Source organism: Podarcis filfolensis (genome assembly GCF_964270895.1).
Source record: "Podarcis filfolensis genome assembly, chromosome: 3".
Taxonomy (NCBI): Eukaryota; Metazoa; Chordata; class Lepidosauria; order Squamata; family Lacertidae; genus Podarcis; species Podarcis filfolensis.
In genome coordinates this window covers 32,845,214-32,872,401 of record NC_139606.1, presented here as the reverse complement: position 1 = coordinate 32,872,401, position 27,188 = coordinate 32,845,214, and the positions used below count along the sequence as shown (strand labels likewise).

The window sequence follows — 27,188 nt, the reverse complement described above, 5'->3', positions numbered from 1 at the left end:
AATGGCACTCCTGGCTACTACAAGCATATAAACTCACGTCCTGAACAAGCTGGACTTGTATCTTCTCTACACTTGTTCTTTTAGTATGGATGTCAGGAGTCATGGTCCTCTTGGAGACTGGCCAGCAATGATTGCTGCTTAACCTAGGGTTACCAGATGTCCCCGGTTCTCGGGAACAGTCCCCAAATTTGCAAATCTGTCCCCGGACAAATTCTGTCCCTGGAATGTCCCCAGATTTGCAAATTTGTCCTCAGGAAATGTGGCAGTGGCAGCCTCAGCAGCCCGGAGCCAGCCTGGTAGCGCAGTCGGCTCTGGCTGGCTTCAGGAGCTGCTTGCTGCTCACTGCTGCCGCCACTGCCGAGGAGGAACCAGGGACGTCCAGCGGTACAGATCTCCTGCCCACTTCCCCCTTTGTTTTGACAGATCAGGGGAGGCTTGGGAGTCGCGGGCGGGTGGCCATTGCCCAGGAGGGGCTCAAGGTGCACGGTTTCTTTGCTGGCAAAGCCCTTCTTTCACACCCTGTGAAACATAAATGCGCAGAGTTTTTTTAAAAACTGGGCAACGACTGCCCACCCGTGACTTCCAAATCTCCCCCGATCAGTCAAAACAAAGGGGGGAGGGGGGAGGAGATTGGGGAAGGCTCGGGAGTCACAGGCGGTCGGTGCGCCATTGCATTTATTTATTCAGAGCATTTATGTTTCACAGGGTGCAAAAGAAGGGCTTTGCACCTTTATGCAATATGCATGTGTGCTTGGGCCCAGGGTCTTTTGCCTCACCATCCCCACTACTGGCTCCCTGTTGCTCCTCAGCTTCAAAAGAAAAGGAAAAAAGTGTACCCGGATTCATTGGAAAAAAAAACTGGTAACCATAGCTTAACCTCCCTAATACTTGCTCATACCCTGACATTCGCAAGGGAACAGGTATTCACACATCTCTTCCTAGATTCCACTTGTGAAGAATGGCAAGCATGCGGGAGCAATCTTCTGCTTTTGTGGAGCAAGACATGCCTGCACCAAGCTGCTCCTAATGTCCCAGAACAGCTGCTACAATGGACCGCCTCTTTCCATATGAACCCACCCCGGACCCTGAGATCATCTTCTGAGGCCCTTCTTTGTGTGTCACCTCCATGAGAGGTCCAGGAGGTGGCAACACGAGAAGGGGCCTTTTCTGCAGTGGCTCCCTGTTTGTGGAATGCTCTCCCCAGGGAGGTTCGCCTGGCACCTTCGTTATACATGTTTAGGCACCAGGCAAAAAAAATAATGTTCCTCTTCAACCAGGTCTTTGACTGATTAACACCAGATGCTTTTTAAAAATGTGTTGTGGAGGGGGGTTGGATTATTGAGCTGCTCTTGTTTTTGTTTTTATTATGTGTTTTGTGTTTTTATGTTGTTCCAGCTCAGGCCACAGCCTCATCATCCTTTTAAAGCACTCTTGTACCATGTTAACAGACAGCCACGGTTTCTCCGAAGGATCCTGAGAACTGTGGTTTGTTGAGTGTATGGCACTACAGCTCCCAGCACCCTTAACAGACTACAGTTCTCAAGATTCTTCAAGACTGTAACAGTGGTGTGGATGGGACCTCAAAGTCAGGCACATATCAGCAACGTGTTCCAGGTGCTTTTCACGCACAGGGTCCCCATCCACGTTACTTTATTTGCCGGAAAACTTTAGAAGCAAATATGGAACGTGCTTCGGGACGTGTGTGCACAGCTATGAAAACCTTATGAGGAGAGAGAGCGAGAGCAGGAGGAGGAGGGATTTTGCTGCTAGAATTGTGGACATTCTAGCCAAGACAGAAAGAAGGCGGGAGGGAGAGAAACAAGATAAAAAGATCTCTTTTCCTTGCTGGCTTAAAGCCTTGTCAAATATTTTAGGAATGCTGCTCTCCTTCCAGCTGAGCCGATTCAGTTTCGTTGCTAGTGGTTCAGTTCCCACTGTCAACACTCTTAGCTGAGACGGTTGCCATGGCGTATTAGAAAGTGCCTTGCCCACTTTTCCCAGGAAACAAAAGGTGGCCTCTGTGCTCTTCAGTTTGGCAGGAAGCCCTTTTTAGTGCAGGGCGATGCTGTAGCTGTGCCCAAATTCCCGCCAGGCCCAAACTTACAGGAAACAAACATCTATTGGCCATTTCCCTCAATGACTGTGGCATCCAGTCCATGTGTGTTCCTCCAGCTTGTTCCCTCGACCTTTTGCTTGTTTGTTTGTTTATTTATTTTTTGGTTCTGTTTATTTCTCTAACAAAATTTATATGCCACTTCACTGTAAAAAAACTTCCAAGTGGCACAATGGTGGTACTCAAAGGATCAAAGGATCAATAAAAGCAGTCCAAAAGAACTGAAAGATACTTTTATCGAATTTTACAATTGTAGAATTTTAGCAAAAACCCCCGAAAACAAAGCCAAAGAGGAGGGGAAGTGACAGCCTCTCAACAAATACACCCTGAGAAACAGAAACCAGATTGGATGTTAAAAGCCCACCCTAAAGCGCTGCAAACTCCAGGACTGAAAAATGGAAACTTTTATAGCAAAATCAATCAAATTCAAACTATCTGTTTACTCATTGTGGGTGAGTAACACGTTAGCTTGATTTTCTCTACGGTCCACATCACAAGGTGTCTGTCGGTGTGGTGGCAACTTTACCTTTTGGGAACTGAATTTATCACAGGGCACATATTCCATGAGGCTCTGAAAGGGTTAAGGCATATGTTTTGAGCAGGAAAAAAAACACAACTCAAGTCCATATGCAGGTATTGGCAGGGCTGGCTCTCTCATTAGGTAAAAGGTAAAGAGACGCGGGTGGCACAGAGCCTAGGATTTGCGATCAGAAGGTCGGCGGTTCGAATTCCCATGACGGGGTGAGCTCCGGTTGCTCGGTCCCTGCTCCTGCCAACCTAGCAGTCCGAAAGCACGAAGTACAAGTAGATAAATAGGTACCACTCCGGCGAGAAGGTAAACAGCATTTCCGTTTGCTGCTCTGGTTCACCAGAAGTGGCTTAGTCATGCTGGCCTCATGACCCGGAAGCTGTACGCCGGCTTCCTCGGCCAATAAAGCTAGATGAGTGCCGCAACCCCAGAGTTGGCCACAACTGGACCTAATGGTCAGGGGTCCCTTTACCTTTAAAAGTAAAAGACCCCTGGACGGTTAAGTCCAGTCAAAGGCGACTATGGGGTTGTGGCGCTCCTCTCGCTTTCAGGCCGAGAAAGCCGGCGTTTGTCCATGGACAGCTTTCTGGGTCATGTGGCCAGCATGACTAAACCACTTCTGGCGCAACAGGACCCTGTGACGGAAACCAGAGCGCATGGAAATGCCGTTTACCTTCCCGCCATAGCATGCCTATTTATCTACTTGCACTGGTGTGCTTTCGAACTGCTAGGTTGTCAGGAGCTGGGACAGAGCAACGGGAGCTCAGCCCATCGTGCAGATTCGAACCGCCGACCTTATGATCAGCAAGTCCAAGAGGCTCAGTGGTTTAGACTACAGTCCCAACTGCTCCCTTTGGCCCTCTGATTAGCCAGAGTGCGGCGGCACCCTCAGGCAGCAGGCAATGTTGAACAGCAGGGAGCAGGGAGCTGTCTGTGTCACATGGCCTAACCTGCGCTTCCTACGCTAGCCTGTTGCCCTTAGGTGCAAGGAAAGACACAGCAGTGTTAAAATAACATCCAGCTGCCAGTTTCAGTAGCATTTTGTACATAGAATAGGAGAAAGTGCCTGTAATGGATGTGGATAAAGAACTTTTTGCTCCCTTTGTTCTGTAACAGCCAGTCTGGGTTGGTCAGCCATCAGAACTCTCTGGTAGCTGCCACCACAATCCCTCATATTTCCTCTACCCCCTGACAGGAGTGTATTCTGGAGATCTCAGGCAAATACTTACAAGGGGGAGCAGAGATGGCAGGCAGCTTATCTGCCTCTACCCAAGTAGCTTGCTTCCCACCGCCTAAATTATAGTGCTGGAATGTACTCTTCAGCATTTAAAAAGACAACAACCAGGAACATTATTTGCTTATTTGCAGACCAAGCACTTTTTTCTGGATGCGGAGATTCCCTTATTTTGTTTTGTTTTAATCTCAATGGGAAAGAAGACATGGGGTGGGGAATCACAGGTCATATTATATGGACAATCTATGTTCTCTAAGTGCCCAATTATGAGTTTTACATTCTCTTTAAGGAATGAGTGTTCAAACTACTAGGGGCACATTTGAAGTAACAAAGATGCAGTGCTTAGAAATTGCACAGCAGTAAAGATCTCCTTTTATGTTGTGGGTGTTCTCATAACCAGTGAATGGAAACCGGAGCCCCCCAAAAGCACAACTCATCCTAGAAACTCATTAATCACATCGTAAATAAGTGCTCAAGCAAAGAAAATGCACGCAGTTCAGTCCTGAGGATTAAAATTCCACAGATTTTTCCCCCCTCCAGGAGAAGTGTTCAATGGGGTTTGAATTCAGTCATGATAGGATGGTCTTAAGGCACATCAAGAAAAGTATGTGTTTCGAAGGCCACTGCAGATAGTAGTTTCCAATTTTGTTTTCATCAATAGAGAAACAATAGATTGTCTGAGGGTGGTTGGAGGATGGATGGTGCTTAATGGATTGAGGTTGAATCCTGACAAGACAGAAGCACTGTTCTGGGGGGACAGGGGATGGGCAGGTATGGGGAACTCCCTGGTTCTGAATGGGGTAACTGTGCCCCTGAAGGACCAGGTGTACAGGCAGGGAGTCGTTTTGGACTCACAGCTGTCCATGGAGGCACAGGTCAGTTCTGTCTACCAGCTCCATCTGGTATGTCAGCTGAGACCCTACCTGCCCTCAGACTGTCTCACCAGAGTGGTGCATGCCCTGGTTATCTCTCGCTTGGATTACTGCATTGCGCTCTTGTGGGTCTACCTTTCAAGGTGACTCAGAAACTACAGCTAATCCAGAATGCGGCAGCTAGACCGGTGACTGGGAGCGGCCGCCAGGACCATATAACACCGGTCCTAAAGGATCTTCACTGGCTCCTAGTACATTTCCAAGCACAATTCAAAGTGTTGGTGCTGACCTTTAAAGCCCTAAATGGCCTCAACCCAGCATACTTGAAGGAGTGTCTCCACCTCCATCATTCAGTCAGGACACTGAGGTCCTCCTCCAAGGGTCTTCTGGCAGTTCCTTCATTGCGAGAAGTGAAGTTACAGGGAACCAGACAGAGGGCCTTCTTGGTGGTGGCACCCTCCCTGTAGAACGTCCTCCCATCAGATGTCAAGGAAATAAACAACTATCTGACTTTTAGAAGACATCTGAAGGCAGCCCTGTATCTGGAAGTTTTTAATGCTTGATATTTTACTATGTTCTTATATTCTGTTGGAATCTGCCCCAAGTGGATGGGGCAACCCAGCCAGATGGGTGGGATATTATTATTATTATTATTATTATTATTATTATTATTATTATTATTATATGAATGAAGCAGAGTATACTTTCTTCCATGGGTAGAGTGATTTCCTAGCTTGGGTATAAATTTAACCCTTGCATTCTTCCAGTTCAGCCAAATCATTTGTTTCCCTGAAGAAAGTGAGCAGCCATATTGAGATTATTATCAAAAAGGCTTGAGAGTCAACAATTTGAAACAGGGGTGGGCAGAACAGAGTTAGAATTCAAACAATAGTTTGCTTCTGAGCATGTTTTCAGCCTAGGATTTCTCTTCTCCTCTCAGTACCAGAACTAAACTGAGATCAGAGTCCTTTCACACTAAAGTCCACTCCTGTTTAGCTTTACTCATTTTTAATGCACCATTGGGAGGGTCCTAATTCCATCTAGTGACAGAAGCACGCAGCTATATTGAGGCAGCACCGGGTGTTGACATTCTGCATCCCCTTGCAATTTTGCACTCAGGGGAACTACTCCTGTGCCGCCCCCCCCCAATGCTATACCATTGACATGGCGGCACTTCCCATTTCACCTCAAGCAGTGAAACGAGGTGACCACCCCCATCTAAAAGAAGTCTGGTTCCAAGGTGAAGTGAGTAGCTGGTAGTTGCAAAGATGACAACTGTAGGCAGGAGTACCGGGTGTGTGTGTGAGAGAGAGAGGGGTGTCAGGTCTGAGTTGGCACCAGGCTGGAGGAAAGCCTTGAGCATCACCATGCCCAGGTTTTACTGAAGTTCATTGTTTACCTTGGCAGGTGGTAGGCTGCTACATCTAAGGATGAGGGATGTGCCTATAGAAAAAAGGTCATGAGAGAGAGTGGGGTGGGGGGAAAGATATTTTTTTCATGTGGATATATAGGAACCATGAAAGTTACCTGGACAGCAGTTGCCCAGTGAAAATGCCTGGCTGCGTAATCTTATTAATTCTCGCTCTGTCTTACCTCAACACCTTTGAGTACTCATTATCGCCCTTGTATTATCAGCCATTGCATTCAGAGCTGTGATTTTCTACATGGGAGCTAAACTTCCGCCTTTGTCCTAGAAAGCTTTCTGAGAACATTGGAAATTGTGTATGTATATGTGTGTCGTTAGTAACACAATATTCTAAATGCTCTCACAATAATCAGATGGAAGTGGCTGGTTAACTTCATTATCATAACACGATTATGGTAATGTGTTTCGGAAGCTATTCTAAATCATTTGATGCTAAGTACTTATAAATGGGAATAAAGATGTCTCCTTGATGGTTTGTGTGTGTGTGTGTGTGTGTTTAAAGGAACGAACCAGGTGGTTCCTATTACAGGACCCACTAAATCCTTTGATCCAGAATTCTGACAGGAACTTCTTTTGAAGTTTTTAATGAGTTTGGTTAATTCCTCCTGCCCCTCCAACCATCTAGCACACCTCTGTGTTTTCGGGAGCATATACAAAAATAATGCAAGAAGGAGCCTTCAGAGGCTAGTTTCTCAGGAGCAGGAACCAGGGATGTCTAACAATGAGCTGGTCTGCCTTTTACAGCACAGTGTAAATGCCAATGCCCATTTAGTCATTTATTTATTTTTTTATCTCAACCTTCGACTAAAACATTCTCACCATGATTTCCAAGAAGCATCATGAAACACATTAAAACAGCAATAAGGAAAACAGGACCGGTTGACTGCAGTGCTTATAAAAAAGAGCAGAAATGAAATGAAAATACACCAGAGGTCAAATGCCTGGGACTTAAGAAAAGGACTTTATGCAGTACCTAAAGGGCAGATGTGCTTGGGAATGCCTTAAACTGCACATTGCGATGGGTATCAATAATTCTGAAGGAGGGTCTTGCAGCTCACACATTTTAGTCCACTGTTGCTGCATAACACCCATTATCTATCACAGTCATGCATCTATGGCTGTCTGCACACCGTACATTTAAAGCACCTCCAATCCTACAAAAAAGAAACCTAGGAACTGTAGTTTGTTAAGGGCACTGGGGACTGTATCAATGTGAGAGACAAACTATGGTTTCCAGGATTCCTCGTTGGAGGGGTGTGTGTGCTTTAAATGCATGGCACGCTCACAGCCTATGAGACAATCTCCGCATCCCTTTTGTCACTTCGTGACAGGGTTGAGCAGGGGTGCTACTGGGTACTTAAATAACAGGGGACATAGGCCCGTGACGCAAATCTGCATAGATGTTAAGGAGTGCCTATGGGCACATTTGAGCTAGAATGTGGGTGCTGGCATTATACTTTGCAACACATTCAGCCACTCTGCAAGCACATCTCTGTAAGTCAGTGGTTTTCAACCAGTGTGCCGTGGCACCCTGTGGTGCCTTGAACGATGGTTGGGGTGCCACGGGCAATACTGGCCTCTGTCCCTCTTTCCTTCTCTCCATCCCTCCTCTGATGCCCTCTGGCATCTCTGCCTCCCAAAGGCTTGCATGGCTGTTTGTTGCAGCGGTCCTAGCTACAAGCTTCCCAGGTGAATGGTGCCTTTGGAGCTGGCCAGAGGGTGCTGGTTGCCAGGAGCTGAGGCAGCCTCAGAGTAAGCAAGGGAGTGGGCAAGTTAGCCCAGTCTGCTAGCCCTTGCTGTTGGAAATGGACAGATAACCCCAGGCCCCTGTGGGCAGTGTGAGAAGGCACCTCTCTTTGGGGCAGGGGGAGCAGAGACCAGGGATGGCAGTAGCAGCTGCCCAGAGGACTCCCAAGGAGAGGGAGAGGAGAGGAGGCTGAGGGAACACTCCACAATGGAGGGTGTCCGAAAAAGGGTGAAAGGCTGCCAGCTCTGCAGGCAAAGGGTGATGTAATTGGGCTCCTGAGCCCCACAAGGAAGATGCAGAAAGAAAGTAGTTGGTCAAGGGAGCCGTGGACCCCAAAAGGTTGAAGACCTCTTCTGTAAGTAATCTCTGCTTAAGAGATGTTTGAGGAATTCAAGCCTTGGCAATCCCAGTAAAAACTGACATGATCCACACCTTCTGGACTAATGCACAGGTTGGATCCACTGGCTTTCCCACCTCCTGGGTGTTCCAACACAGTTGTTGGCTTAGAAAAAACATCCAAATATTGTAAGTGCAAGTTTTCGTGAGTTCTTTTTTAAAATAATAATAATAATAATAACTGCATTAAAATGAGGAAACAGGAGAGAACAGGATCTCATGAGCTAACACATGTAAAGTGACAAGGACCTGAAATAGACTATGGTGCACTTTGTCTTGGTCACAACTTCTACTTCCATCAAAACAACTCACTTGTGACACCTTGGCTTCCCACCATCATGTCTGCTTTGACTCTCGGAAGATGTGCCGAGAAACAGCTCCAAAAATTGCACGAGATAAGTCACATGATGTGTGTTGACATCTCTGCCCCTTGGCATGCATCTGGGAAACTCTGAGTTCGCCAGGTCTTTAGCAATGGTTGAGTGGAGACATGCCCAAGGGTGGCACAGATCTCAAGGAGCTTGAAGGGGATCTGCGATGATTCGTGTTAAAGAATAGCGTAGTTGATTAGAGTGTGGTGCTGATAACGCCAAGGTTGCAGGTTCAATCCCCATAAGGGACAGCTGCATATTCCTCCATTGTAGAGGGTTGGACTAGATGGTCCACAGGATACCTTCCAATGCTACGATTCTATGATTCTAGAATGCTTCAAGAGAATACTATATGTGGTTCATCAAAACAGGTCCTTCTTCAGATTTAGGGTGCTTCAGATGGGCATTTCTTATGGGATGAATGTTCCTCATGCATGAAGATTTTTTTTTCACAGCATCTACACTACATTGTTGGCATCAAAAACATGTATTCTCCCCGTGCCCTCCCCCAGATTTACCTTTTCTGGGGAAAATCTGATAGACAGACAGACAGACAGACAGACAGACAGACAGACACCCTGCGGCCAACAGCCTATTTGCCATATCTGTTTACAACCAGTTATATTAAGGCCCTGTCTAGAAGTTATGCAGAAATTACGCAGTTGAGTTTTCTGCATTTGGGGAAGTCACAGTTGTCAGCTCACCCAGAATGCAGTAAGTGAGCCTCATCTTGGAAAAACCATGTGATCGTGATCTTACATCAAGTGGACAGGGCATGGCTGCCACAGAAGCCTCCGAGGAAAGTTAGGGCACAGAACATGGGTGGGTGTTGCATTTCAGCAGCGTTGAAGCTGGGTTACTGGACTACAGCTCCCATCATCCCTGACCATTGGCGGTGCTTGCTGGTGCTGATGGACGTTGAATTTCAACAACTTCTGAAGGGCTGGCAGTTCCCCATCCCTGCTGTATATTTAGGAGGTTCAAGTCACACACCATAACACAATGCGTGAAGGGGTGTGTTTAAGTGCTTTGCCAGTTGCAGGGTGAGTTGGGTGGTGCTGAGCATTGCCTGCTTGTCCTCAGTGAAATAGGTGTTTTCTGCTGCTTGGGATAGTTTCTTAGATTTCCAGATTTCTTAGATTTCTAGATTTTCCAAAACTATCAAGGACCCCTGCTCCTACTCTTTGTTCAGTATGGTGTAGAAAAGGAAGACGGTCAGTAGCTCATTTCCTCACTTCGGTGCTTCCTTTCCCCCCAAATGCTGAAGTGATACATTTTGATGACATTTAAATAGTGCCATTTTGATTAAAATGTCATGTAATTGGATGTCTTTGGAGATTCATCTCAATATCCCTTGTCCTCAGGGTGGAAGGGGTTCCGCTGACTCCCTAAGAATGCGGCTGCATTACTGAATAGGGCAGAAGAGCTTTAAAAAAGGGAAAGAAAGCTCACTCCTACATTTAATGCGCCTAATAACTCATCGCACAAGATGCCAAGCACAATTACCATTATATCAATTGTTTCCATTTCAGCCTCAGCAGTTCCCCAGAATCAGTGGCACGAGTCATGTAAAATTAAGTTGGGGCTCATCTGGTTTCACAGGATCGAGATGGCAGTGAGGCCAGACCTTGGCAAATGTCACCCACAATCAATGGAATATGGGACGCTGTAGGCTTGGGGAGCGGGTGCTTTATTATACCTGAGAGCCACATTCCTTTCGGAGCAGACCTGTGGCCAGAGGGATGTACAGGGGCAGGGGCACCCTATGCCAAACCAGGGGCACAGAAGTGCCACCGCAGGGGCACCCCACCTGACATACCTCAACTGTTCCTCGGGTGTCAACAAACAAGCACTCCAAGCACTGCTGTGGGAAGCCCTGTGGAAGGTGACAAGGAAGGAACTTACAGGTAATGTGTGAAGGCAGTTCATCATAGTTCCATTCTTCAAAAGAGGGATAGCCCCTCTTCACTTCATTCAATCTCCTATACTGATTTTACCAGGTCGATTGCACAAGTCTCTAGAGTTAGGATTGTGCATCAACTCCTGTGCATTTGCCATCAGCGAAGCAGCTTGGCCTCTGTGAGCTCATGCCCCAATAAAAGGTAAAGGGACCCCTGACCTTTAGGTCCAGTTGTGGTTGAGGCGCTCATCTCGCTTTACTGGCTGAGGGAGCCGACGTACCACTGGTCATGTGGCCAGCATGACTAAGCCACTTCTGGTGAACCAGAGCAGTGCACGGAAACGCTGTTTACCTTCCCGTCAGAGTGGTACCTATTTATTTACTTGCACTTTGATGTGCTTTCAAACTGCTAGGTTGGCAGGAGCAGGGACCAAGCAACGGGAGCTCACCCCATCATGAGGATTCGAACTGCTGACCTTCTGATCGGCAAGCCCTTGGCTCTGTGGTTTAACCCACAGCACCACCTGCGTCCCAATAGCTTCCTCTAAAGATTGCTGCCATGTGCTCTACCGGGTGCCCAGGGAGAGTATGTGCCAGCTAGAGTTCAGGGCACTCTGAGTTGTTAGGTCTTGAAGAGCTAGGACCAGGTGGTCTGAGTCCAGGAGTTCAAACTCACCAGTCCAAGGCAAGGCAAACTGCTGAGCAGGACCCTGGAGAGCTCCCCTCGTGGCCAGAGCTGGTGAGAGCTGTTGAGATGGAGTGGTTGCTCCTTCCGCATGTTGCAGGCTCCTAAGCCAGGGGTAGGGAGTTTGAACTGACTGATGAACTAAATTTGATGGGTGGGTGGGGCTACCTGCCTGTCAATCACCGGACACTACAATGCTGCCAGGTATTTATTATTGGGATTTGAAGCCAACATGCTGGACTTGCTCTGTGTTTTGAAGTGCCACTGGTCATCAGGCTTGAAGCCACTGCCCATTAGCTGGTGGATGAAGACTTCAAGCCTATTTCCTATGCGGTTTCCCCCATATTTCGCCCCCCACCCCATGAACTCAGTTGTGCAGCTGATCCAGCCATTGTTCTGCCGCACAGCTGACATCACATCTGACATCAGCTGGGCACTGTTGGGCAAAATGTCCCAGTGGGCCAGATTAGGAACTATGCCAGCCAAATTTGGCACACTGTCTGGAAGTTCTCGCCCCTGTTCTAAGGCCTTATGAAGTCCAGCTTGTCTGGCAGCTCCTTGCAAAGGCCAGAAGCAGCAACAAGGTATAAGAAAAAGGAGAAATACTCAGATTCTACAGAGGTTGAATTATGTGCCCGCTATGAACTTGTGTGGTATTTGTACTGAACTGCGGAATAAGAATATCTCTAGGTATGATCTAACCCAGCAGAAAGGCTGGAATGTAACAAGTTGGTGTCGGTGCTGCTTCAAAATGAACAATTCCAGCGAGTTAAATTTAACATGAAAACTTGCTCTCTTTTAAAATCTAAGTATAGAGAGTAGAGCAAATATCATGGCAAAAGTAAATACCTCAGTGCAGTAAACGTTAATGACACACTGTACATAGGCTGCCAGTATTTTCCACTTTTCATATACCACAGTTCCATGGAAAATTATTACAGAAAGTTATTCATGGGTTTTTTAAATAAATAAAAAATCACAGTGTTTCCAAAAACACACCGTGACAGAAACACAGCTTTAGTTGGATCCTTCTAGAGGAGCACCACATAATCTATTCATTTAAGCACAAACTGCAAAATTTCTAGCAGGGGCAATTAGAATAGGATCTGTTATTTGACTGACTTTCTAACATTTCTCAGCTTTATTTTTTTCATCAAAATAAAGCCTATTGGTTCACATGTTTTATCTGTGGCTAAAGGATCATGTATCAGTTCTGTCATTTGTATTAATGTAAACTTCCAGAACGTATTTTGTATAGCTAACTATTTAGCTCTATCCCCAGTATATTTAATCTTATTTCTATGGTTTGTGGCTAATCCAAACTATCTATCTTTCCATCTATCTAATTTAAGCACACCAAAATTTGCTTGCAGCAGCCAGGTAGGTGGCAACTCCTTGTTTTACACCAGACACATGAGTAGGGGGTATGATCAGCTTGACACCCACCACAGATTCACATTCCTGCCTGCTTTTTGCTCAAGGCATGTGCTTTCAAACAATTGATACAGTCAACACACACAACTGATGGTATTTCCTGCCATCACAATTCTGTGAGAACCAGTATGAACAATGCTGGATATGACTGGACTGCAGTTTGTATCCCTGCGATATTGGAAACTCCCAAAATATAGTGATTTGTGCTGGTTAATGATCCAACACACATTCTGCAATAATAATAATAATAACAACCCAATAATGTCTTTTTTCAACAGGTTCTCTGTAACCATCAACTTTTTCACATCCAGAATGCAAATATGTCTGTGGGGTTTTCTTTTTCTATTTTTCCCCTTTCTAAAATATGAGCAGAAAATAACGGAAACATTTCTACATACAGTGGACGCTTGGGTTGTGAACGTGATCCGTGCGGGAGGCACGTTCACAACCCACAGTGTTCGCAACCTGAAGCGGTGCGTCTGTGCATGCGCGGGTTGCGATTTGGCACTTCTGCACATGCGCAAAGCGCAAATTAGCACTTCTGTGCATGGGTGACTGCCAAAACTTGGAAGTAACCCATTCTGGTACTTCCGGGTTTCAGCACACCCGTAACCCGAAAAAAAGCAACCTGAAGCGTCTGCAACCCGAGGTATGACTGTATTTGGCTGTATAAAATGGTTCTTGTAGCAGAACCAGTGAGCTTTCATTGAACTGTACCTCCTCAACTTGCACAGGGTTCTGGTAGAATCAAAGAGCAGTGAGGGACCCCGCCATCCATAATACGGCAAATACTTGTAAGACACCACTGCCCCACTTCAGAGGTGAGAGGAACATGGCATTCAGCAGATTATGACAATCCACCCCATCTAAACAACATTGCCACTTATAATAATTGCATGTGGCACTCCTTGACATACAGATGACATCTCTTGTTGAAAGGTGGAAGAAAGATGTCTTTGGGATACTGTCACACATCCCTCCAGAAAAGGTACTCTAGCTAGACAGAATGAGCATGGAATCTTTGACCTTCCCGCTAACCTGAATACAGGTAGTCTCAGAGAAAAACTTGGTGGGGGAGATTCAACATCACACTTAAAAAGCTCACAGTGAAAACATACCCTCCAACATTTCTCCAACAAAAATAGGGACATCCTATTCCATAATAACTAATAATGATGATTGTGTGTGTGTGTGTGTGTGTGTGTGTGTGTATAAGTCCGTCTGACTTGGTTTCCCTGGCCTCTCTGGGCAGCTTCTAGCATATATAAAATTATCAAAAGCATTAAGCATTAAAAACCTCGCTATACAGGTCTGCCTTCAGATGTCTTCTAAAGGTTGTATAGTTACCTTGGCTCGGGAGTCTGTGTGTGCCACATAACTCTATACCCTCCAACATTTCGCTGATGAAAATGGGGACATCCTAAGGAGAAGCAGGACACTCCAGGATCAAATCAGAAACTGGGACAGCTTCTGTAAATCTGGGAATGTCCCTGGAAAATAGGGACACTTGGAGGGTCTGTGAACCATTAATTACATCACGTTAGAGATTAGGGCTGAGCTATCTATCACTGATGTGAGGCCTACACTCTGCCAACTGTAGCCTTTTCCCCTTCATTCTCCTTTCCTGATACTCCTGCCAAAAGCATCTCCTCCAACCTTTCTCCAATGAAAATAGAGACGTTCCCTCCAACATTTTTTCTGATGAAAATAGGGACATCCTAAGGAAAAGCGGGAGATTCCAGAATCAAATCAGAAACCGGGACAGCTTCTCTAAATCAGGGATGTCCCTGGAAAATGGGGACACTTGGAGGGTTTGCCAAAAGATGTCAATGGCAAACTCCAGGTCATTTTTAAAAAATGAGATAAAAAGGCCGAAAATTCAAGGGATAATTCAATGTATATTAAGCACCTTTAAAAAAAAAGAGAGAAGAAAAAGACAGATGCAAAGTTTAAAGAGTTTAACAAAGACCAGGCCACTCTGGGCTTTCTTTGCCTCAGTGTGAGAACTTCAGTGTCCCCCATACCTCTTAAAGTATTTGATGAGAGACTAATAGCCTGACAGGCTAACACTTCACTTCCTTCCAATTAGGAGCCTTTAACATCAAAGCCAAGGTCCTCCACTCAACAAGGGCTTACTTGAATGAATTATAGGAGAGAATAAGTCCAGGAGTTTCTTGTTCCTCTCCCCCCGCCTCTCCCTTGTGGAAGCGTAGTTCAGCATAGGCTTTAATAAGATGTTTGAGGTCAAAAGGTTTAGATCCCTCACTGGGAGTGCTGGAAAACTGCCGGAATGCTTCAATATCTGTGGTGTGTGTAATGTAATCAGGCAAAGCAGAAAACTCTGTTACAGAATGTTGTGCCACTGACTTCCGCCTGGAATGCTCCTGTGTGCTGTTAAAAAGCCAAGGATATGGCAGGTTGTGGTGGGTTTTTTTTGTTTTTTGTTTTAGTACACCATGAATCTTACCTGTTGCCGTTTCAAGGGCACTGAAAACTAAATGTGTTTGCCATCCTTTGGAGACAAAACAAGGGGAACTGGAGGGAACTGGTAGAGATCGCTTTCCTCGTAATATATATCGGCTGGTTCTATGGAGGCTGGCAACGTAGATTCAAATCTCAGAGGTGTGCAGTGTGGAAATCGTAAAGATGTTTGTTCCGTCGTGTTTTATGCTTATTCTCGGAAAGGGTAACAAAGCTAAACACAAACTAAGAGAAAGACCTGAATATATTTCTGAATAAGAGAATAAAAGAATCGTTCACCCCACTCTGCCCTGCAGCACTTTTGTTGTTTAGTCGTTTAGTCGTGTCCGACTCTTCGTGACCCCATGGACCAGAGCACGCCATGCACTCCTGTCTTCCACTGCCTCCCACAGTTTGGTCAAACTCATGCTGGTAGCTTCGAGAACACTGTCCAACCATCCATTCTCTGCCATCCCCTTCTCCTTGTGCCCTCAATCTTTCCCAACATCAGGGTCTTTTCCAGGGTGTCTTCTCTTCTCATGAGGTGGCCAAAGTATTGGAGCCTCAGCTTCAGGATCTGTCCTTCCAGTGAGCACTCAGGGCTGATTTCCTTCAGAATGGATAGGTTTGATCTTCTTGCAGTCCATGGGACTCTCAAGAAAACTTAGGTTACATAAAACTGTAACCTAAGGAAGGCTGCTCCATTAGGGTGAATAGGGTGCTGCCCCACCAATCTCAACCTGCATTCAAGCAGCTCCCACCAGCTAGACAACTTGCTTTCAACTGGCCCATGGGGATGTCAGCTTCCTCCTCCCAAGTTTCACTGTTGCTTTCATAAAACTCATCAGGGAGGAGGATGGGGGCAAAACCAGAACTGGTTAACTCTGCCGGTCTCTGTCTCAGGCTCCACCTACTCAGGTGTTCCCTGTTTTCTGCCCTCTGAGCCTCATTGGACACCAGCCAGCACTGCCACTCATGGTTTGTTGAGAGTGAGCAAACCACAAGACTGGGCTCCCTGATTGATAACGCTAAACCAAACCATGTCTTGATGTTACAGACTGGCTGGACACAGAGTAATGGTGGGAGGCACCAGCTGTGGAACCCACAAGGGAGACGGGCTTAGGGCCTGAGGGTTGGTGGTGGGAAAATGGCAAGTGGTCAGAGGGAGAAGAGGGAGAAGACTGGGAGGAGGAGCAGGAAGCTGGAGAGGTACTAGAGTTTAGGGAGCAGGGAGCAAGGGTGCCAATGATAGGGGGTTCTGGTGTGTGAGCACCCACAAAATTTTTGTTGTGGGTGCTCAGAACCCACACAGCAGGGCCCCCATGCAACTTCCAAGGTCTCACAAGGCCTTCAACAGCATCTTGGGCACCGGAATTCCAGAGCTGCCCCCAGAGATGCTTTCTGAGGTCTCCTGAGAGCTTCTGGTGGCACTGGAAGTCAGATTCCGAGGCCGCGGAGTGGGCGTGATGTCATGTGCACTGGGTACCCATAACCTGGGGCCCATGTCAGCTCCCCTGGCAGGAGAGTCTGTGGCAGAGAGCAAATCAGCATATGAAGTGGAAGCAGGAGAGGAGGGAGACCAAGAGGCAGAGGTGAGTCAGGCTGGTGAAGAAACAAGGGTGTCTCCCCCTCCTGCTGCGATAAGCTCCGTTCCAACCTTGTCTCTCAAGACCAGGCGAAGTATTTAGTGGGACGAGCAAAGACAGGCATGCCAGCATCAGATTGCTTGGGAAGGATCCAAGAGAGGAGAAGAGGTAGGCAGCTTTGGGAACTGCCACATGGGGGCAAGACCTACCAAAGAAGAGTTGCTGTGCTCATTAGGCTTGGCACCCCTGAGCAGACCCTGGTTTTTTTTTCTAATAAAGAGTTCACTTACTTACAACCTGTGAAGAAGGTTGGCTGAGAGACTGTGATGGGCCCATGGCTGAGTAGGGATTTGAACTCTGGTCCCCCACGTCCTTGTCAGACACTCTAATCACAACACCACACGAGCTCTCAGTTGCCGTCAAAACTAGTCAGCATAGCCAATGGCCAGGCATTATAGGAGTTGTAATTCAAGAACATCTGGAAGGGATAGTGTTAGCTATCACTGACCTCTATGCACATGTGCGCACAAACATTATGATCCCCCTTTTTGCATACTGAATGGGCAGTTTCCAGGGTGCTCCAAGAGGGCTCTCATTCTCTTGATGCGGGCATAGTAAAAGATAGGAGAGAGGGGGGGGAGGTTGGTTTTGCCATCTAAAATACCTGTTTTACAGCCAGTTATTGCTGTAATCAGGCTGGGTTCATTAGATATTATTAATGTGTCTGTCGTAAGTGCTTTAAGGCGATCAGCTCAGTAATTCAGACAGAATTAACAACATCATTATTTTAAAGAGTTATCGGTAAATCTCCTTTGCAGGAGCCACATTAAGCCAATGAAATTTACATAGAAATTGAAAAGGGGGCCTGTAAAAAGATATCTCTGAGGTCTGTGCTTGTAGTAAAACATGTCATCAAGCCTTTGGGTGTTTTTCTTGCTTCCTTGCTGGAGCTGGACGAAAAGATCACTCTGAGAATTATTCTCCGCCTCCCTTGGTTAGCCTTTAGATGCCAACCCACCCAAAAAATTTTGCTACTTCCCAGAGGTAAGAGATAATAATTCTCATGCTGAAAATAGGAAGCGGGGCATTATTTTTGATGGAGGGTGGCATGATATCACAACAACAACAACTCCTCTTCCAATTTCTTAAACCATTTTTGGGGAAGATGTTAATGCTTGGCAGGAAGGCTACAGAAGTGCCATAATGAAAGGAGTTAGTTCTGGGTGCCGCACACCACATCTCCTCCTCTCCTGGGCACTCAGTTGTCTTTCCCCCTTTTAAAAAACCTCTCATTCCCTCCTCAAGGGCTTGGTAATACCCAGCAGCCAAAGGAGTGAGTTGCAATCTCACATGTCCAGCTGGTGCTCTCTTTCAGCAGATCCCAAGATCAGATAACTTTGCAGAATGGTGGGGCTAGCGTTACAGCCAAAGGAATCCAAAAGGCCACGTCCTGCAAAAAGGGAAAAGAAAAGTCCCGCTAATTACTGGATTATTAATGTAGACATCAAAACAGCTTGGTAGCTTACCCCAGCTGACAACCGCCAGCAGAAGCACACATTTGATACACGAGGAATTATAATCAGCAGAGACAGGGAGCATCTAGAAGCGACTCAGGCTTGGCTGGGCTGGAGACAGAGGAAGGGAACGCTTTCACGTGGCCGACTAAACTCTACAACTATGTCACCGAGCCGATACATACGAACCTGGGAGCAAGGGCACAACTGGGCAACCTGTGTACTGAGCAGTCATCCAAATTTGTCTGCAGGGAGATTAGACCACATTGGCTGTTTAAAGAGCATTCTTTCTGTTTTCTTGTGCAGAGATGTCATCAAAGCAAGTAATACCCCACACTTTCCACTGCAATTGCCCATCACATTTCATTATTGCAGAAAGTCCAATCTTTTGGGAAAGCACGTTTGCTTCACAAGAACTCCCAGTCAGCTATAAATCGTGCAACCTGAATTTGTTGGTATGTGGTTGAATGCCACCCCAAAATGGCATCAGTCTGAGGATGCCCGGTTTATCTATTAAATTTGCATACTGCCCTGCATCTGGAGATTACAGAGTGGTTCACAACATAAAAATTCAAAATGAGAACTTGACATACTTCTGAGTAGACACACATAGGTAAAAAAGGTAAAGGACCCCTGGACAGTTAAGTCCAGTCAAAGACGACTATGGGCTTACTGCGCCCATCTCACTTCAGGCCGAGGGAGCCGCCGTTTGTCCACGGACAGCTTTCTGGGTCATGTGGCCAGCATGACTAAACTGCCTCTGGCACAACAGAACACCGTGACGGAAGCCAGAGTGCACGGAAATGGCTTTTACCTTCCCACCACAGTGGTACCTATTCATCTACTTGCACTGGCATGCTTTCGAACTGCTAGGTTGGCAGAAGCTGGGACAGAGCAACGGGAGTTCATCCCGTCTTGCAATGTCAATGTCACTGTTTTAAATAAAAGAATCCCAGTTCTAGGGCAGTGCATATGGCAGAGGTGGGGGAGAAATTTCGTTTGGTTTGTATTTCAATGAAATTTGCATGATATTTGCATTTCCTGGAAGAATACACAAACCCAAACACAGATGTGCTTTGAAATTAAATACCAGTGCATGTCAGATGTGGATATTAAGTATTCTGCAAATCTTCAAGTATGTAGCGATATCTGGGAAATCTCTGACAACAGAGTATGACACAGAGAATTTTGAGGAGAATTTTTCAAAGTGAATTTGTTCAATCAACTTCTTTGTGCTATGCTGGTTTTTTTTAGGGGGGAGGGGTAATATAGTTTAGCCATCATATTACTAAACTATTTGACCTAATCTGTCTTTGGGCAAAACCAGTTTCTTGTGCCAGAGCTACATAGAAGATTTGAAGTATTTGAATTATTTTCAGATATCAACCATGACTGCAACAATTTGTCAACAAGGTCGCCTGGTAAAAAATGAGCGAACAGGGGATGTCAGTTCCAGAGGAAAGTGGAAATCTCAGTTTGGATTAAAGCTAGTTTGGGGAGAAGCACATCAAAATGCAGTATTTCCTAAGAAATGACAGAATAGATGCAGGACATATATGGATTGTGACTTAATGTCATGTGTACAATGCTTCCTAGTCAAACCAGTAGTGGCTGTAAACATTTTAATGCATTTTATTCTTACTTTGCTAATTTAAAGTTTCCCGTTGCTTAGATTGCAAAAGGACCGCTGTTAAAATAGGTCGGGCCTGATCTACCACGGCATGTCTTATCTGGTATAATTTAAATGGGGGAGGAGATAATTCTAGGTACATATGAAATGTAAAAGCTAAAGTTATCTATCCATCTATAAAGGCACCCAGGAAATATAATAGCTGAAGTTGACGTCAGAGTACCCCACAATCGTGAATCTTACCACCACAGGGGGCGATGCAGCTGACTAAAATGGTAAGAACTTGTTCAGGCATCAACATCAGATAAGAAAGGCAGCTGGTGCGCTCCTACCTGCTTGCAGTTAAGTGATCTGACTTACTGCCGAGACACAAAACATTCTCAGTCTGCGCACCCTGACACCGAGATGAATGGGGGAGGAAATGAGCTATAAACTGAACTAGCCCTTTAGACTCCGTTCAAGAGCAAAGACTAAAAGAAAACACTTTGGAACGTTCTCACGCCACCAACGTTTTGTCGCTGAGCTTCACTTGTGCATTTTGGTTATCATCAACCAAGTGGATTGACAATAAAGAAAGAAAAAGACTGCTTAGGCCGAAATATTCTATACACTTATTGGACTTACATACCCTCCAACATTTCTCCAATGAAAATGGGGACATCCTATTCCATTATTATCATTATCAATATTATTATTATACCTCATCCATCTGACTGGGTTGCCTCAGCTACTCTGGGCAGCTTTCAACATATATAAAAACAATAAGCATTTTTTTAAAAAAACGCCTTCAGATGTCTTATAAAGGTTTATAGTTACTTATCTTCTTGGCTCGGGGGTCACATAACTGCCTACCCTCCAACATTTCTCAGATGGAAATAGGGACGTCCTAAGGAAAAGCAGGACATTCTAGTATCCAATCAGAAACCAGGATGGCTTCTGTAAATCCAAGACTGTCCCTAGAAAACAGGGACACTTAGAGAGTCTGTATTTAATTCTAAGGACACATATATAGCATTGCACTGTTTAACTTTGTTTGTTTGTTTGTTTGTTTGTTTGCACTGTGTATGTTTGTTTGTTATGCTTTTATTTGAAAGCATTAATATGGCATGGGGAGTGGGGATGGAAGCATTCATACAAAAGGGAAACCGGATTTGTGGGCATCAAATAGTTTCACTCTCCCACAACCCTTTTGAAATAGCACTTATGGGGGATTTGTGGGGAGTTTCTCATCTTAATTTGGGGCCCAATCCTGTAAGTGCTGCTTTATAATCCCTCCCCCAATGCTCCTGCAGGTGTTCAGCCTCCTCTGCAAAACTAGACTATGAAGTAGCAGTTGCCGTAGCAACAAAATGCAAAAGAACAATAATGATAATAATAAAATCTGTGTCCTGAAGAAACTTCACAGCACGTCTCAACAGCGCTTCGCAAAACTGCAATTAGGCTTGTGTTGAAACAGCTCTCTCTCTTTTTCTGCTGTGAACGGTAGGCTGAAACCTCTGTGATTTTTTTCTCTTCCATATTTCCTCTGACAAATTCTGTTATCGTGTGTGTGTGCAGGCATGGGATTCAAACTGCTTTAAAATAGCGTCTCCGCAAAGGGCCGCTGCACGACAAAATTGCAAAATGATATACGAAAGTTGCCAACAGACAACTTATATTGTCTGCTATATACGCCAACAGACAACATCCTCTGAGAGATGCCAGAATCACAGTACACATCAAAGGCCTTGGCACTGATAATACAGCAGCCTAAACAGAGCTAAACAGAAGCGCTAAAAGGAAAGCTGTACACAGAAACAGATTTTTGGCTTTTTGTTGTAGGTGACTGCTGTTCAATTGACTATGACCATAGACTCAGCGGGACATAAAGCACAGGCCAGAAAGGGATTGGATGTCCTTTCTAGGTAGGTGTGAGCTGAACAATCCCATTGGATCCTTTCCAGCTCCTTGATTCTGTTACCCTTGCTGAACCCTCCCCTTCAGGTTACTACCAAATCCATGTAATGAGTAAGCTTCCTCAGCTGTTCCTATCCCCCAGGTTCAGGGATAGAAACTGTGCCAGTAGAGGCTTGTTCCACTGTAGCTAACACAGTCTCTTATTCAAGGTAGCATCCTAGCTCTATTCTACCTGAAGTGCTTCTGTCTTGCCTGGATTAAGCTTCACTTCGTCTAAGCACCTTACGTTGCCGTCATCTGAAAAAGTAAGCCTGAAACCCGAACTTTATATAAATCATAGGGTCTCCCTCCCCACCCCCATAACAGTGGAGGGGAAGTTGTCTGATGAACTTGAAAAGCAGCAGCGTTCATGGTTTTCTGAGCTGCGCTACAGTTTTATCTGCTTCTTCAAAGTACTACAAATCTGAATCTAACGAAAGACAGAGTTGGATTCATATGTATATGTATATATATATATATATGCGCGCTGCAGAGGATTTCAGAGACAAGGGCATTGAAATTTGTACTGACAGTCTTTGCTAATTATCTGATGTAGGAAGTAAGATGTCTGCTTTGCCCCAGGTAGTCGTCTTTGCCGTTGTGACGAAGTACAAAAGATAATGATATCGGATTCCTGTAATCATTTCTAATGTACCCCCATCTCCATCACTCACCTTTTACAATCAGCAGGAAATCTCTGCATTCCTTCCCTAAAAGGGCCTACAGCCTTCTTACAAAAATGTGAGAAGTGGGGAGAGGAAGGTGTTCTTTGGTTTCTGGTTGATAAACAGAGCTGTAGTCTTGCTTCCAGTCAATGGAAAATTTGATGACTTTTAAGACAGAGTACCATTGGCAGACTTGTTCAGATGTATTTTTCTTTAGCTTTGATGCACATTTTAAAAAACGAATAGTATGTTCTTTATGTTAACGTTTCTTTGTGCACAGGGGATGTTCATTTCCTGCTATACTATTAGCAATCATGTGTTTGCCTTGTGCAACGAACGATTTCCTCAAATTCGTTTGCTTTCCTTCAGAGGTTCTAGTTTCTCGATGGCCAAACAACAAGATAGGAAGAAACCTCAGGTGACCTTTGCTGCACCAACTATCCGGATCAGCTCTCAAGTCAAAGGCTATCCAGTTCTTTGTTGTCCCTGTTTATCTCATCCATATTCCTCTTGACAGGTTTGCACACCTGCCGGTGGAATGTGGGCTGATGCATCTGATTTACTGGCAACCACTTTTGTTTCCTGTAGGTCATTCATAGGTTTCGCAGATAGGAAAGACTGTGGCATTACAAGGGGGCTAAATCTCTGTCATTTCCCTCATTTATGGCCACACTCCTTGCATTCCATCCACTGACCTTGCCACTGGTCGGGTGCTTCACTTAGAAAAGAATGAGGATAGAGAATTGTTCTACAGGAAGACAAGGGAGTCACCAACTTAGTTGGCCCCAGGCAGCCAGTTCATCCTAGCCCCTGGTTCTCACCTGTGGGCTAGTTTAGTGGCAATAGATATTCCACAACTGCAATGAAAACCCAAGCTACCTTGGATTGTTCTATGAAACACTTCAGGCCTTTGTCAGTTTCCCCCTCTGCCTATCAGCTTTATGGGACTCCAGTTGGCATTTCCAACAATAAGATCAATAACCTTTGTGAGGCATTCAGATCAAGGATTCAAAAAGCACATTGCGTGTTCAGACCCAGAGACTTCCCCCTTGAATAAAGACACATTTGACTCAAATTTTAGTTTTGGTTTTCGGCAGAATTTAGGCCACAACTTTACTGATTACAGAAGAGTGGTTGCATAGGCTCTGGTTCGACTAGCTCCCTACACCCTTGCGGGTAGCGCTGACCCAGAGCTCTATCATAGGTCAGCCAAGGGTGAACACCTGATGCAGGTGAAAAGCCTGGGAACAGACTCTGTTCACTCCCCAGATGCTCCCCTGAACTCAGGCCCGGGCACAACCCCCTTTCAGGGGTTGACCAAACCAAGTTGAGTCCCTGGATTCCTTTAACGGAATGCCCTTCACATAGGGATGGTGAGAGCGTTCTCCCATCCCTATCACATGAACCAGAGGCTATCTTCAACCTTACAAGTTGTGACAAATTGCTACATGGCAGGTGAAACCCAAATGGCCACAGCCAATCAGCCAAGTGGGAAAAATTCCTGCCATGCCCCTGTCCCAACGACAGACGACACACGATGGCATAGCAAGGTCAATCACAAAATGCCCGAAAATTAGGGAGAGGTGGGCGGGTGTTCCGATGCACAAGCTGAAAGAGGAAGCTCTAGGACACGTGCATAGGCATATATAGGTCCCTCGATCCATTTAGACCACGTCCCATTGGCCAGATTACACTCAGCAACGAGGGACCTACCAATCGGGTGTTGTGGCTATCCAATAGACCCACCCACAACCAGGAGGTCAGTCTCCAGGTCTCACCACAACATGTGCACTCTTTTAGGGAGGACATGATTTGTAGAGCAAGCGTGGAGAACCTTTGGTCTTCCAGATTTTACTGGACTGCAATTCCCATCAGGTCCAGCAAGCATGGCCAACGGCTAGGTATGATGGAAGTTTCAGTGGGGAACCAGAGGGCTATTTCAAAGATCTCTTGGGACGATGCCATTTCAGGATACTGGTGGGAAACAGCACATCGCAGTGCTTCCCCAAACAACAATGTGCTTCCACTCAAGTGTTCCATAGTTGTCAATGCAAAGAGCTTTGCAGCAGCTCATATCAGTCACTTCTTAATATTAACTGTAATAAAGATATTTAACTTAATTTACTAACAGGAAGACAGAAGAGAAATCCACAGGACCCAGACTAGCTTTCTCATTTGCTAGTTTTCATTGCAAAGCAACCTGGCACTATGAGATCCACTGGTACTTTGGCAGATCAGATCAGGTCCCTATGGCTATGTGGTAGACCAGAAGAGGGAATAGCCTGTAAACACAATCCCTCTTCCACCTAGCCAGTCCACTCATTGCCACCATATATCCCCTGTCCACAATTACCTTGACTAGGCCACTCCTTTTGAATGTTTCCATCAGAATTTTACATCAGCGAATGGCTCCTTCTTTTCTAGGCTTTCCTTACCTGTCTGTCTATCAGCTGTCAGTGACTTCCTCCCTTCTTTAAAAAATGCTGAGACCTCCAGTGTTTCCCCCAGGTGCATGGGCACTGAGGAAGAATGCTAAGATTTGTCAATTCCTTTAGCATCCATTTAGGATTATTGTCAACGTCTATAAATCCATAAGCAAGCTATTCCTTTGAGACTAATTCTCTTTGATGGGTGGTGCAGCCGGGTCACCCAGCAGGAAGAAATCTTGTTGCTCCGTATTATAGATGTGGCAGCTCAGGCGCATTCTTGCTTTCTGTGATCTTCCTGGTATTCATTTGCTGCTAGGAAGGATAACCTTTTTCTTTGCCTTCGTATGTTGGAGAAGACATCCACTCTCGACCCCATCTTTGGATTCCTTCCCCCCATACCACCTGGGTACAAAATGTTATCTCACAAGGCAGCTGTGGGGATGGCAACCTTCTCTTTAGCAGTTTATAGAGCATTCATTTTAAAAACCCTCTATCTTTAAAAAAAACAAAACAACCTCTAAAATCTGGAAATGCCAATAATCAAATTGTATTGGGGAGAAAATGAAGTTAGCATCTAAAAAAACAGCTTGGGAAATGGTCAGTGGAAAGGGTTTGGATGTTGACGGTGAGAATTTTGTGTTCCTGCAAACATGCTGCAGTAGGTTGAATCCAAGTAAAAGTAGACCCACTCCTAGCCCTTAATTTGAGTAACAGAACGATCCAAATCCCGGTGGGGTGTGGCAGAGCACTGGAGCTACCATGGCAGCAAGAGTCCTGTTGCTCATACGGACTAAAGCAGAAGGCAAAGGATGCTCTAGACCAGTGTTTTTCAAGCTTTTTCCAACCGTGGCCCCCCTTCTGACCTTGTTTCCTTCCTGTGGCTCCCCTGTCCAACTGGGAGAAAGGTAGCTATTCAAATGTTTTGTTTGCAAATAGAACATGTTTTATTTATATTTTTTATAACTTATACAAAATGCAATTACATAAAAAATTATACTTTAAGTATTTCTTGATCGATGGGACCTTTGTGCTTGATGACCAGAAACAAGCTTCTTAAAATCTGGTTCTATTGCTGTGAGGGATGTCCATTATGTTCATTCTACTTCTCTGTTTTCTTTTTTTCTTTTCTCAATCACTTCCCTGTTTTCTTCACTTCTCACTTCCCTCTGTGGCCCCCTAGTCTTGTGCCATGCCCCCCCCATTTACGTTATTTTCACCTGTGGCCCCCTTGGAATACCCCACTTTCCCTTTGAACCTCAAGGCCTCACAGAACTGGACCAAATCTGCAGGTGGTGGGTGCCATCTTAGAAGAGGCATCTCCTCCACCCCCTTATTTTCTAGGAATTTCCTAGGTAGGAATTATTTTCTAAGATGGTTCCTGCTGCAACAAGTATGGTTGCCATCCAGACAAAATGAAGTATGAAGTTAAGATGAGCAGAAAGGGATTGTGGGGGGAATCATAGATCTTGTCACAGAACCATTTAGCTCGCTCTCCCTGCAGCCTGCGGTGGTAACAAAATGGCCAAATGAACCAAGAATGTTGAGATTGTGGGTAAAAATGGAACCCAATACAGCGCTTCCCTGAATAAAATGTTGAAGAAGATTGAAATTAGCCACCATGCTAAATATACTTGCTCCTTCTGTGGCAAGACCAAAATGAAGAGGAAAGCTGTGGGTATCTGGCACTGTGGCTTTTGTATGAAAACAGTAGCTGGTGGCGCCTGGACATACAACACCACTTCAGCGGTGATGGTGAAATCTGCCATCAGAAGACTGAAGGAGTTAAAAGACCAGTAGAAGCATATTTTTGTTCCACTGTTACTCTTCCTCTACAGTTCACGTCCTTATTGTCAATTAAAGGTGGTTGTGACTCTTGAGAGTCCCATGGACTGCAAGAAGATCAAACCTATCCATTCTTAAGGAAATCAGCCCTGAGTGCTCACTGGAAAGACAGATCATGAAGCTGAGACTCCAATACTTTGGCCACCTCATGAGAAGAGAAGACTCCCTGGAAAAGACCCTGATGTTGGGAAAGATTGAGGGCACAAGGAGAAGGGGACGGCAGAGGATGAGATGGTTGGACAGTGTTCTCGAAGCTACCAGCATGAGTTTGACCAAACTGCGGGAGGCAGTGGAAGACAGGAGTGCCTGGTGTGCTCTGGTCCATGGGGTCACGAAGAGTCGGACACAACTAAACAACTAAATGACTAAATGACTAAATGACAACAGCAACAAAGGTGAACATTGAAGAGAGAAAAAAGA

At 45.5% G+C, this 27,188-nt stretch overlaps 1 protein-coding gene and 1 long non-coding RNA gene across 2 annotated transcripts in view; both read left to right on the top strand.

Annotated features, from left to right (window-relative positions):
- Positions 1–20,175, top strand: part of LOC310759901 — a 51,873-nt gene extending 31,698 nt beyond the window's left edge. The window contains exon 3 of the long non-coding RNA XR_014546626.1: positions 20,080–20,175. This is a non-coding gene — a long non-coding RNA (uncharacterized lncRNA). The remainder of the gene's footprint in view (positions 1–20,079) is intronic.
- A 5,367-nt stretch (positions 20,176–25,542) lies between these two features.
- LOC310759006 (large ribosomal subunit protein eL43-like) lies at positions 25,543–26,803 on the top strand (the record flags this gene model as incomplete). The annotated part of the gene is made up of 2 exons (XM_083605768.1): positions 25,543–25,551; positions 26,463–26,803. The coding sequence occupies 2 exons, from the start codon at positions 25,543–25,545 to the stop codon at positions 26,721–26,723; spliced, it is 270 nt and encodes an 89-aa protein (XP_083461894.1). The 3' UTR covers positions 26,724–26,803.
- Positions 26,804–27,188: the final 385 nt, after the last annotated feature.